Genomic DNA, 13,759 nt, shown 5'->3' on the forward strand with positions numbered 1-13,759 from the left:
ACCTGGTACCACCAGCTGGTCAAACGAGGTCCAACTTGCACATGAGACCAGGTTGTTCAGTGTCATTCTGGTAAAGTGACTGTCTACAGAAGGGTATTGCGCAACCTCTCCAGGAAGCCTGTTCTAATGCTTAACCCACATTCACAGTGAAAATTTCTTTCCTAACTTCTCACCAAAATTTCATTTATTGTGATTTGTGCCCATTATGAATCTAATCACCTTTCAGCTACCTGTAAATATTTGTAAATCTGTACTACAAGCTTCAGCTATATCCAAACTAGGCTATTTCTGTCTAAACAGACTGCGCTATTTCTCATCAATTAAAAATTTTAAGTCCACAACGGAAAGAGGAACTGGTCTTGTGAATTTCCCTCTCCCGGCTTAACTAATGTAACAAAGACCAAAGATGGAAGAATCCTGGATTTGTATTTGTTTTGTTGCTTTCAACCTCAAAATACTTGCTGCAATGCCAAAGCTTCAAACTTAAGACTCATGCTCTTCCTCACTTCTGAAATACATGTGCATGCATACACACACACACATGAGTAAATGAAGCCAAACATCAGCACTTAAAGCACATACCTAAAAGTTAGGAGACACTATTCTGAGCCCCTGCAGGCTAAAAAGATGAAAGCGCTCAAATAACTTGGCAATTATACAGGAACACTTGCCCAGTTTTGGAAGAAAAGTGTTTACAGTTCTGTAGGCTGCACTCAATGATACAGAAGCCTTCAGTGTGCTCATGGTAGCCTCCTGGACTGAACCCCACAGGAAACTCAGAAGGAAGAACGGCAGTTTTAAGTATCTTCAACGAAGTGCCATTCTGCAAAGATCCTGGGAGAAGACTTCTGTTCCATTAAAGCTTAGCTGTGAATGTGTGTGTGGGATGGTACTTGAAAGAGCTTAAAGATGATCCTCCTTGCACTGACATGCTCGCTATTCATTTAATTTGGGTCTACTAGTGTAGCTGACAGCTCATCCCTGGTCAATTCCAGAGAAATATCTTCAGTGTCATTTATATTTACTGCTTAATAAAGTTTTGGGTTATGTTTAAGGGTACAGTCTTGTGCACTGCCTGAGTGCTCCTCCCAGGGTTAGAAGCTCCAATAGTTCCCAAGTACACCTTGGCACTTGACTACAGGAGGATAAATACCAGCACAGGGGATGAGGTGGGATCAGGTGGCTTGGAAGGGGCAGGCCATTATACATCTGATTCACGTTTGCTGTTACAAATCAGTTGTCAAGCTACGTATCGAGCATAGCCCCACCAGAGACAGCTCTGCTAAATCCTTTAATCCACTAGTACCCACCAGAAACAGAACAGAAAGACTGCTATTTAGGTACTTACCAGGCTTCCTCCTCTCCCCATTTTAATAGGTTCACTGAATTGTTATTCTTGAAAGTAAATAGCTCAAAGAACATCTCAAAATAAAATCAAGCACTAAGCAATAATTGATATAAGTATGGAAAGAGAACATAAAACCTTTTATATTGAAGTATTGAAATTGGCACTGCCAAATCAGCCTTGCTTTTCCCTTGAAACATACGGAAAGCTCTGTGTACTCAACTCAAACATGAGAGGTGCACAGCTGGGAGAATGAGAAATCTAACACAGAGACCAACGATGGATGTACATACTTGGTGGGCACGCAGAGTGCTACTGTTCATGTCCCAAACATGAGAATGCAATACCACTAACAGCTCAGATACCATTCTGCTATTCTAACGCTTCTCTGAACTACAAGCAATTACAGAATCAGATCTAACGGGTACAGTACAGTTGCTAATAAGAACTAAGAAAATAATAATAAAATGGATTTTCCCACAAACTAGTTATAATCTTCAGACTTAAGACTTCCGTTCCCGATAGAGCCGGAAACACTCACATTGGTCAGTTCCCAATACTTTTTAATTCAACCCAATTTAACCAAGGAGTTAAAAGTCCTAACGATAACCGGACTTGCAGAAGCTTTTGATAACCGATGGTTGGAAAGGCAACAGACATACAAGCGAGTATCTTCGCCAACTAAAAACCAGACTATCGCAAACATCCCATAGCCTCACTGTGGCCCACTGAGTAGCTGTAACAAGTTTATTTAGATTTGTCACACCACACTATCTCTTGGCTGTCGGGAACATCAGAAGGCATGGAGAACCACACTCTGCAACTTCTTCAGTGAGTCAAGTTTAAAGGGATCAAAGATGCACACATACAGGGAACAAATTCAGAAAGTCAAACCTTCAATTCTGCTTTCATATAACTTGCTCCATAGTGTACTATGCATTTCTGGTACTGTTTCTATTTAAGCATTTGCTAAAATAGACTTAATCTATATCTATGCTACAACAACACGTGACCATTATAATGTCCTTTTTAGGGAAGTGTCTATATGCATGTCAGGCAGATAAGCCACCTGCCTGCAAAAGAACACACACCCCCAACAAAAAAACCCTACCCCAACCACTGGAATACACATGACTCAGAGATCAAAAATATAAACTTATTTCCACTAGTACATATTTACCTTGAACATGGAGAATGATGAGCAGATAGGCTCCAAGCAATCGCTCATAAACTCTCAATCGAGTCATTGTTCACTTTTAATCCTTCCTGTGCAAGGCGACTGGCCCTTCTGCTTGACAAAGGTTAAGCTTAGTCTGTTTGGTGAAGCCTGATACAAGATTTGGCGCCTGACTGCGAAGATGCTTTTGTAACTTTTCCAACTTCGTTTCCTGAAAGATACAGTAAAACAAAGTGTTAAGAAACTCCTTGCATTTCTAAAACAATAAAAACCCCTCAAGATTTTTCGTCACATTGATCATAACCATGTGGCTGCAAAAACTAATTAAAAATGTCTATGCTTATTAAGATTAATAACTCAAAACATTAGCCATATTTACTACTCAACTGAATAGCAGGATTCTTCTGAAATATGCATTTTTGGTAACAACCCACAGGAATGTTTTTACATGCCTACCAAAAATGTTAGACATGTTAACTCACTAGTCACAGCCATATATTTTATACTCACATACAGCTTTCAGGTAGCATTCAACAGATTAACATGTAACAGTAATTGAAAATGAATTATTTTTTTTTACAGAAATTTAAATTTACACTCATTATTTCTCTTAAAAATGAAACCCAGTGGTGACTTCCCATAATCTTGCGGGAGAAAGGACACCACCACGTTGAGCCACCAGTTGAAAAAATGCTTGCAGAGAAGCTTTATTGCAAGAAAAACCTAGTCTCTGCTGGATGAAATCTAAATTTGTATTAAAATAGTTGGTTTAGTTACCTAATTTACTTACAACTTTACTTTTGGCTTCTAGAATAGTACTATCTTTAAAAAAAACACCACCACAACCTCATTGAACATTTGAATTAAGAAACTTCTTACTTAGCATTGACTATATCCCAGTCCCTCTTACTGTAGACTACTACTTCATACAGTGTTTTCTGGAAAAAAGAAAGTTAGCTCAGTCCACAATACCAATGAGCATTTATTATTAATCTGTTAACTCCAATTCAAAATCCTTATACCTTTCTGTATACCCAAGTTTTGTACAAAATAATCCCTCCTGAAAAATGATGCTACTATATGCACATGCCATTTGCTCCAAAGATAAAATATAATTCTACTCATCAGGTGGATGAACACATAGCCAAGACAGCCAAACTGAATAAGAAGTTACTTTTTCAGACTGCAACAGTTTGTGGTAACGTTCCGCTTAACGAACTTTCTACAGCGATTCACAAGGGAAGCATAATTGGGCCTCAAAGGACTAAAAAGCAGCTCGAACACCTAAATGGTTAATCGCAACAAAAGCGACGTTGCACAAAGACAAACAGAGGGCTGATTTTGCCTTCCCTCGGCCTCTTGTTTCAGTGGGCTTGACCCCTCTGACCCCTGTCAGCCTGGCGCTGCTCATGAATGCCAAAACCGGTGTTCGCTCGGGGATGCGCTGCAATTACTGTTGGTGGCCGCTTCCCCCATCAATAACGCAATCTGTCTGTCGGTGAGACCCAAGAACTTTTCATTTTAATTAGTGCTTCGGAGGCATTTAACATGGAGGCAAATTAGCGGCTGAGCTGGGAGGTGTCCGTCACTTTCAATTTCAGCGGGGCCAGGGCAGGCTGCCCTGACCCCTGGCCTACTTTTCACACGTCTCTGACTTCTCCCTAATGAAGCAACAAAGCATCCCTGCGCCAGAGGAAGCTGGGGGTGAGCTCCGGCCGGGCGCCTGCCCACCACCACTGCCGCCCAGCCACCCCGGCATTTGCCACCAGTCCTGCCGGGGGACGGCCTCAAACGACACCATTTGCAGACGTCCTAAGCACTAGTAACCTTGAAATAAAACTTCCTGGCAAGGCAAGAGGTAAAAGCAACATTCACTCTCTTTTAGTGTTTCCTAATCATAAGAAACAGGACCGATTCTGACAGCTGGCAGGGAACGTCCTTCTAGCTATAAAAACATCGGGCCAGCAACGTCAGTCTGTAAGTACTATGACTTTATTCTGTGTTTCAGCTGCAATGAACTTCATAAAACACGTGGAAGACAAAAACTGCCAACAGCCTGTATATAGTAAAAAACCAAAGGCTTTATTTACAGTATTGTTTTTGCAGTCCATGAAAGAGGGAAAAAAACCACTAATAATCTGTTTAAAGTCTATCTTAAAATCATTTCTGTCTGTCTTGGTGCAAGTTTCAGTAAGGACTACGTATTCTCACTCTTCCGCATGTCAAGGGGAGGAGTGTTTTAAACTTTCAGAAAGTTGGTGATCTCGCTCCCCAGTTCAGTAAGGTAAGAGAGTGGCTCAGGCGCTTAATGTGCAATGTGTGTCTACCACCATAGCACACAGTACATTATGAAAGAAATCAAGAACTGGAAAAAAGAACATTTTAATGCAACTCATTTGCAATTTCATGGTGATTTTTGTTCAGTGAGACAATTGAAGGTATTATTCAAAAATGTTGTCCAGGCCTATTCAAGAATATAATGCTCTCCACTTAGAACCGGTATTTTGACTTGACTGAATCTTCCTTTCGTTAATATTTCACTTCTTACAGATGTATATGTATTAAAATGTTTTTATATACATTTTATATGTATTTACATGTAATAAAATGATGCTGAGAACAAGCTCTGTTATAATTCCCCATTTAAAAATCATTCTGATTTTAAAATGCTTTTCAGCATTTAGAAGTACCTCTAAAATGGAAAGTAAAACCCAGAAGGGCTGCAATTCCCTTCTCTTCCGCTGAAATGCACGTAACACCTTAATACTGTTACTTACCTTTCTGTGCTGCTACTGTCAGGGTCAAGTTCGCCCTTAGCCAGGAAAGCCCTGCAGCTGGCTGCAAAGCTTGGGCAGACAAGCTCCGATGAGCCTTGCTGCAACATTTCACCGCTGGGCAGGTGAGCTTAAGCCATCAATGGAAAACTAGCAATTTACAATTACAAGTCCCAAGGTGGACTACATGAACTGCAGTGTGGGCACATGTCCTACTCTACTGCCCACACTACAGAAGCAACAAAGTTTTGTCAAAAACATAATGTGGACGGGTTGAGGCATATTTTTTTTCAGTCACCGCAGTAATATTCAGCAGAGCCTTCCTCCCATGACTATCAGAAGAGATTTCAGGTGGTTTTTAGTCATCCTTTGAGCTGTTCTTCCTTTTTCTTATGTAAGTTTCTGAGCTAAACAAAGACAATCAGGTCTCTAACAGCCTATATTGCTCTTTCCCAGAAACAAAAACTATTTTGAGAACATTTTGTTCTTAAAATCACCTGTGGCACTCCAATATAGCTATGCAGTTTAACAGCATTAAAGAAAAAGTTTCCAAAAACCGACTAGTTGTTTTACTCCTTCTAACAAATGCCACACCCCCCAACAATGCAGTTACGACCTTCCTGTGATAGTATCTTTTACTAAAACCAAAACTAACCACAACAACAAAAAAAAAAAATACAGTTGACAAAACTGAAGAGGCTGCAGTAACAGCTTTTCTGAACCATTTCTGGATTCCTATTAAAGAGGAAGACTGGTAGCCCCCCACTAAGGCACGCTATCTAAAGTGAGCGACAGCTGGAACTTCTCCAAAACTTGTCTGATATTAACAGTGTAAAAAGACACAACTGAATGGCTACTTCAAATATGTTAAAGTGCCAATTAACACCTGGAACACTACTCTGCCAACAGAGCATGCTGAAGAAATTCAAACCCATAAGCCAATCAGTTGAATTCAAAGTCCTCGAGCTCTCTTTTTTCCTACTGTAGCCATGAAGAAGCATTCAACTATATTCTGCTAAGAAGTAATTTATTCATCAACTGTAACACCCACTGTAGTCTACAGTGTAATTTATTATCCTTCCTAAAATTAGTTTATTGAAGAAAATGCTTTTGTTATTAAAACTGGGGTTGGGGTGGGATGGTGTCTGAACTGGAACTCATCTGTGAATTCACAGCACTATCACGGCAGTCTAGCCCTACACTCCATACGACTCCAAACATACGAAGCTGAAGTGTGCAAGATTTGTCATATGGTCCAAAACGATTCTAAAACCAGTTCAGTGGTAACTGTTCTTTAGATGTGGCTCTGTAATATTTTTAACAGCATGATCCCCAAACGAAATGAGCTGCACTGTCCCAAATTTCAATAAAGAATGATAGTGCTGAACATAAGAACAAAGACAGTATTGTAAAAGGGGAACATATGAAAAAAGAAACGTCAGTCTCAGACTTCACAAGAATTAGAACATTAAATCCATGTCAACAGACATTTCAAAACATCTGCAGCAGTACATACAATACCAACTAAATATATTTGCCAAAGCAAAACTGAAAAACATTTAGTCTCCTATGTGTAACGGGGATAAGAAGCAACTTAGGTAACCATAAGGGTATTACTTCAATGACATGTACAGTTTTGAACAGAACTTTGAGGTGGAAGAGAATGCCAGAAATAACCCGAACTGTCAAAGCCAGTATGCAGCAACAACTTTTGTATTAAAACTTTAAAAAGCCTGATATGCTACCACAAAGAAAACTATGAATTTGGATGAAGAAAAGAGGGATTGTAAGAACAGTAAAGAATTCACTACAGGGCAGATGACAAGTAATTTCAAGAACAGAGATTACCAGTGTAGTTCAAATGATGTTCAAGGACCTTGATTCCTGAATCAGCCTGATTCAAGAATACTTACCCTTTTCATTAATGAGCTAAACACAGAAAGTAAAACTTTGACAGACCTTGCTGACATACATGAATTGTCAATTCAGCTGAGTGTTGGTTTTATGCAGGAATATTTGGATCACATGAAGAACCGAAGTTACAGAAACAGAATGAAATACAAGGGCATGAAATTGGGAAAGTTATGCATATTGGTAACCCTGAAGAATTTCTGCTTCACATAGACTAGGCATTCATGCACAAGAGATGCTATGTCCAAGGAGTCAAGTAGACTTAACAATTACAGAACATCAGACACATCCATGTGATGTTGCTGGGACAAACAGACAAACACAACTCTAGGATTTCCTAGGGAACCTTCCCAGGAGAAACGGTAAAACACGGACAGCACAGAGACAGTATGATAGATAAATCCAACATATGCCTAGGATTGATAATATTATCTGGAGAACAGGAAAGCCCTATGAATGGAGACAAAAAGAAATGAAATATTAATAGTGTGAAAGTTGGCAGCAAAATGATTACTCTTTGAAAGTGTAACACAGGAATAAACACTAGGGAAAAAAGACAGCTATTCAACCTGAAGAAAATTCCTGGTTCAACAACAACTACATATGGATTAGCCATTAAAATTTATTTAGATCAGAAATTAGAAGACAATTCCTAACCACTGGTTAGAAGGTTCTAAGGCAGATTTGCAAACTAAATAGTGTCCAAAAACTTAATTAGCCTTTAGTTTACAAAGGCCACCATCTCATGTAGCTGCAGGTGACACGACAGGAGGAGACTGTGATCCAGGAGCCCTTACAACTCAATTTCGTTATTCACAATACAAAAAGAGCTACAATTAACTGCTGAGTATTTGACTTTGAATAAGCTAATTTAACCAATGCCATAACAAGAAGGAAGTTGCAACGGGTTTCAGATTCTGTACTGTGTAATTCTGTCAAAGACTTGTACAAGTGTACTTTTAAAACGTGTTTCTACTATTTTATTGCAAGGCATGCCTACTGAAACAGCCGAACTAGCTATGCATAAGTACTGTCAGTTATATTAAATTAAAAACACACGTAAATCCACTACAAAAATCTATGAAGAAATCATACAGTTGCTGGAGAAGACTGCCATGGCTGCATGGTCATCAACAAAACCTACTTCCAATAAGGCCCTATTTGTTTAGGCACTAATCTGTGTAAACTCACAAAAATAATTCCACTAAATCGCGGACTGAATTAGAATTATTTAAAAATATTGGTGACTGCATAAATTTATAAAGCAGAAGACTGTGTAAGTTACTTCAGTGTTCTTGCTCCCTCTAGTAACCACTACAAAATCTGAAATGTTAAATGTAGCACACTTGTATGTGTATATTACACACTTCTCAAAAAACCCCACAAATGTATCTGAGTTTTATTTGTGGGATATTTATGACACATGTCTAACATGCATGGACTGCAACGGTGAGTTTGTTCATTCAGAAAATGTAAGCCCCTAACAACTGCTTTCTGCAGCAAGAGTTCAAGGTCTTAGAAAAGGACTTTTTTTTTTTGAGCAGCTGGAAAGTTCACCAAAATCCACCTCGGATACTCTTAACAGAAATCTTATGAAAGGAAGATTTCACACTGCTTGCAAATATCGAATGTGTGTACATTAGGGCAGAACTCAGAAGCCAAACTACTAAATTATGACATATCTGTCTGTTTCATAAACAAACTTGTTAACCATGAAGAAATTAAAGCCTAGCTGCTTTTTACCATGCCCAGCACAATTAGGTAATTGGGGACGCCACTCATTGGACTCCTGTATGCCCATCTTACTGTTACTCTGGAATTCCAATTAACTAACTGCTACAAAGTTTGTGCCATTAAATTAACAGTAATGAAATTCAGCAACATTGTTTTCCCAGTACCATCAGGTATTCAGGCACATCCTAGTGTGTTACAAACATGGCACATTCTCCTATTTGAGCATATTTAAATAGGATTTCACTACACAATTTTATTCATCTTGACCCATTTCTCCTCTTTCAACTCCATGACTTCGGCGATTAGCTAGTTGAGAGCTTCTGCCCTTAAGACAATTGGCAGACACCCATGCTGCTTCTACCATAAATGACATCAACTGCTGCTATTGTACCCAGAAGCTATCACTCTTAAATATTTTTATTATCTATTTATCATTTTTGTTAGTGCCTTACTGTCATACCAATCAATGTCAACAGGGAGAAAAGTCTCCACATGTAATACATTCCATCTCTAAATCTAAGAAATCCAAACTGGGAATGTAACTGAAGCCTTTTAAATTTTGTTTGGAAAAAAAAAATTACTTAAAAAATGCCTTCTGTTCACTAAACAAAAGCAACAAGAGAAAAGTAATTAAGATTGTTACAAATTTCACGTGTCACTATTGAAAATATTATGCCATACTATACCACTACAAGGCCTATCACATATTTTGGTTCTGAATTGCAATTATTTTATACAAACAATTAACTAGGCTAAGGAAGGGAAAAAGCTGAGCCTCAATCCTGAGTATATATTTGTTCACTTTATAAAAAGTGAACAATGGACCCTAAAATCAGGGCCAGTGCCTTTAAAAGCACAAATTCTTTCACAGGAAGGGTTTCTCAAGTGCAGCATCCCTTTCAGCACTATAAAGAAGACTAATGAGTGTTTTCACAACCTTACAGTACTTTTTCCCTAATTTAAGGACAATTGTTCATTAATCTATGTCAAAAAAATCCCCAGACCAAAAAACTGACAGGGTAAACTTTTATTATACTTAGATCCCACGGTCTTAGCTTGTTTCTGTTACACCTATAAACTTTGTCCAATCTAGAAAAACAAATTCACAACTTTTTTGTCTCCAAAGCAAAGGTGATTGTGCAAATTCTGGGACTCATTAGGAGTTCCCCAGAAACTGGGGGTTTGTTCAGTGGTTAAAGAGCGTATTTTTCATTTCATTTCATGGTGCCTAAGCGAAACAGCCTGCCTTTTTTTGGTTACTGAATTTAATCAATAACAAAGCATGCTCTACAAACCCATGCTTTCCCCCCAGAGTCGCTGACATCGGTTTCTCCTACAAGAGAAGGAGCAAGGAGCAGCAAACCAGAAGCCCCCCAACGCCATCCTTAGGTCAGCCTGCAGCTCCAGCTTCCAACACGCTTTCCGATCTGAACGTTTTGCCCACATGGGGGTAGTGTAAGCTAATTTGTGAGGAGGGGCACGTTGCTAAAATCTGCGTCTCACGCAGACCACCGTTTCGAAAAAATAGTAACTATTTCAGAAACACGTCGCTTGAAATTTCAATTTTGGTACAAAGAAGAGAAGAGCAGCAATGAGACAATTCAGCAGGGTTTTGGGGGCTTGGGTTTTTTAACGTGAAAAATAGACTGCAGCTACATCTCTTCCCCTCACTTCCACCCTTGATTCTTGTTTTCTAGGTAGTAAGATTTTTCCAAGTCTTATGGCTAGCTGCCAGCTCCATAAAGTAAGTTGGAGTGGAGCTCTCCCCTCTGCTCGGGCCCCTCCCCGGAGCAGCCCTAGGCGCCCTGCCTGACATGCTTTTCAAGGCGTGCTAGACTGCAGAGCAGACTTTCTGGCTCCACTTCCATTGTTTGCACGGCTGCTTTGCTCCTTATCCAGAGCGTGGATTAGCATAAGAATACTGTCTTCCCCCTCTGCAAGCCAGCTCCCCTCTAGAAGACCTCTACCCCTTAAGAATAAACATGGGGTTGGGTTTCTTTTTTTCAGATTTTCTCTTTAAATCCTCTTTTCCTACTCAAGGCTTGTAAAACCCAATCAAATAAATAACATTTTTAACAAGCAAGGCTGACAAGGCTCAGAAATACCCGATTGCACAGATTAGTAATTACCAAGGTCAAAAGAGTCAACTTGATAATGCTATTCACAGAGCCCTGACTCCTCACGCTCACGTTGTGGGTATAATTTTAGTTATTAAAGGATACGCTTTCCAAACAGAGCTGAGGGTAAGAACATTCTAGGAAAAAGTATCAGAAGGGAGACCTTAAACTCCCTCCATTCTTTTTTATTTACTCCTGGAACACGGAGTTTCAAGTTATTGTGGACAGAAAGCATTACTTATCAACACGGCCCTCAGCCGAAAACACAAACCAACCCCCTCCAGACTGCTACCAGCCATGCCTTAAACACAAGAATCGCTGCTGCCTACTGAGACAACTGCAAATCCTTTCCCTCTGGTATCTGACCAAGACACTATGGTGCCCCTTTGTAAAGTAAGTGACCTGTGATCCAGTATTAGGAAAGGCCAACAGATAAAACATTTCACATGGAGGAAACTGCTTGCCCTCAAAATGCTTAAAACTGTCAACGTGGATATAGGTTTTTGTTCTGGTACCTATAAGATAACTGCTGCCGTAATTAACCGATACATTATTTTGTGAAAAAGATAAAAAACACACTTGTAAATGTGACTTCATAAGCAAGCCACAGAATTTGTAAATCATCAAATTCAGCACTCCTCATTGCAATGGGCAAGAGAAAATCTTTCTTTAACAGTATTTGCTCAACACATACAAACAGCAGAGACAAGACTGGCAAGAAGTTCGACATCATCACAATGTGGTAATACAAAATGCTGCTTGGCAAGGTAAGTCTTAATCCTCATTTTCCTCACCTGTTTACCATGCCCATAGGAGAAACTCCCTAGCTGTTCTCACAAATCACTGTAAATAACACACAGATATTCTCAAAGGAGCAGTCTCCATTGCTCTTCCAAAGCAGCCTTTTAATAGCTGGATAGGCCAAGTAAACGAAGTAGTAGATGCTGCTCCTTTATACTCTTCTAAAACACAGATGTGGCAGGTAGGGAATTATTCTTTAAAGTGTTCGGAAACAAAATTTTAAATATGTACTTTGCAAATTACATTTAACCGTTAAGTTTATTCTTCACGTTAGCTATATTGCCCTTCTAACTTTAAATTGCTGAAATGTGCCCTTTCACCCTCTTTAGAACTCTTGAATTATATGAATAGTCAGCTAACAGCTCTTCTGTCATCTGTGAGTCTCAACACTCACCCTAGAAACTCACATTTGGGGTTATTACAAGCTCCAGACACAAAACATGAGGAGGGTACCACCTCCACAGAAAGAGTAGGAGAAACGAGCAAGTATTGTCGGTGGCAAGTCTAGCATGGCCTAAACCAGAATCGATGGCAGTTTAAATTAATATGCCAGGCTCGGAACAGCTGTGGCTGATGAGCTGCCACTTGCTTGATACTGCCACAGAGGCGCTGACCTCCAACAAAAGAGCAAGGTGGACAGCTGGGGTTACTAACCTCACAAGCTGTCTCACTAGTAACTCCCAGAGCTTGCATGGAGGACCCTGATACATACAAGTAGGTTAAGAAAGCTTCAACAGGCCCAAGAAGAAAAGAAGGGGGGTAGTGGGAATAAAACCCTGAATCCATCCAGAGAGCAAATATCTTGTAATTACACACATTACCTTATGCAGAACCTGCAAAGTATTCTGTTATTCTCAGTATCATAGAGTGATAAACACTTATGTTTAAAGCATGACTTGCTCACACACAGTTACTTCACAAACAGTGGAGACATTAAATTAGCTATACTAAGAATGTGCTTCCACAGTACTAATAATCTAAAATAAATTCTACACTGCATTGAGCTTCTACTTTCATCTGCAACACTTAATTTTCAATTGTGTATGTACGAAAGTATTATTGCACCAGGAAAAATTTCCAAGTGTCTATATGTAATGTGTCTAAGCCTACCTTACTCTGTTAGTATTCTGCAAGTTTTGCTGAGATGAAAATATATTTTAATACAAACTGAAATTAAACTCTAAGTGCGTTGCAGATCCGCTTGGTTAAATAACTACAGAAACAACATGGCATGCACATGCGCACAAACTACAACTACTGTTGTTTAAACAATGTACTTTCATCCATATAGCTTCAAAGACATTTCTAAACCCAAACACAGTAATCTTTCAATAAGTAGACAAAGGCAGAGTTCAAAGGTAATGTTTACACTTCAACAGTTATACTCTCCTATTTCCCTGCACAGAAGTGCTAAAGCAATACTGTTACTTTTTTTCACGCAAAATGAAACATATACACAAAACGCATGACTAGATAAAGTTCAATGAGATTGAAATATTCAGAGTTCAATAGTTTTATTAGTAGTATCTCTTCCATTAATATACAAGTAATTACACCACTTCTTTTCTTAGTGCAAAAAGGTCACTTTAAATACACCAAGAAAGAAAAGGTTTTCAACAACCTCTGTGCAGCAGAGCAAAAAAGATCAAAACATCAAGATGTAAGGTAGCAGTTTGGTTTTGTTTGTTTCGGGTTTAGATTACATTCAGCTAATAAAAACCTTAAATTTTTTTTTCATTCAAATCTTTGCTTTTCTCTCCATATTGTAAGAAAGCAACTAGACTAAGACCTAAGGAAACTAAGAAGGTACAGTTATTATACTATATATTCCTTCTATCAATTTCATTTGCTTTCCTACTTTTCCTCTTTGACCCTTGTATGACAAACTACCTATACTCAG

At 39.0% G+C, this 13,759-nt stretch overlaps 1 protein-coding gene across 6 annotated transcripts in view; it reads right to left on the reverse strand.

Annotated features, from left to right (window-relative positions):
* The window catches only part of BMPR1A (bone morphogenetic protein receptor type 1A), an 84,689-nt gene that overhangs the window by 22,625 nt on the left and 48,305 nt on the right, over nt 1–13,759 (reverse strand). For all 6 annotated transcript variants that reach the window (XM_037400947.1, XM_037400943.1, XM_037400946.1 and 3 more), the window contains one exon: nt 2,526–2,733. In XM_037400947.1, coding sequence (XP_037256844.1) covers nt 2,526–2,592 — 67 coding nt within the window. In that variant the 5' untranslated portion in view covers nt 2,593–2,733. The remainder of the gene's footprint in view (nt 1–2,525; nt 2,734–13,759) is intronic.

The sequence above is a fragment of the Falco rusticolus genome, chromosome 9 (genome assembly GCF_015220075.1).
Source record: "Falco rusticolus isolate bFalRus1 chromosome 9, bFalRus1.pri, whole genome shotgun sequence".
In the NCBI taxonomy this organism is placed as follows: Eukaryota; Metazoa; Chordata; class Aves; order Falconiformes; family Falconidae; genus Falco; species Falco rusticolus.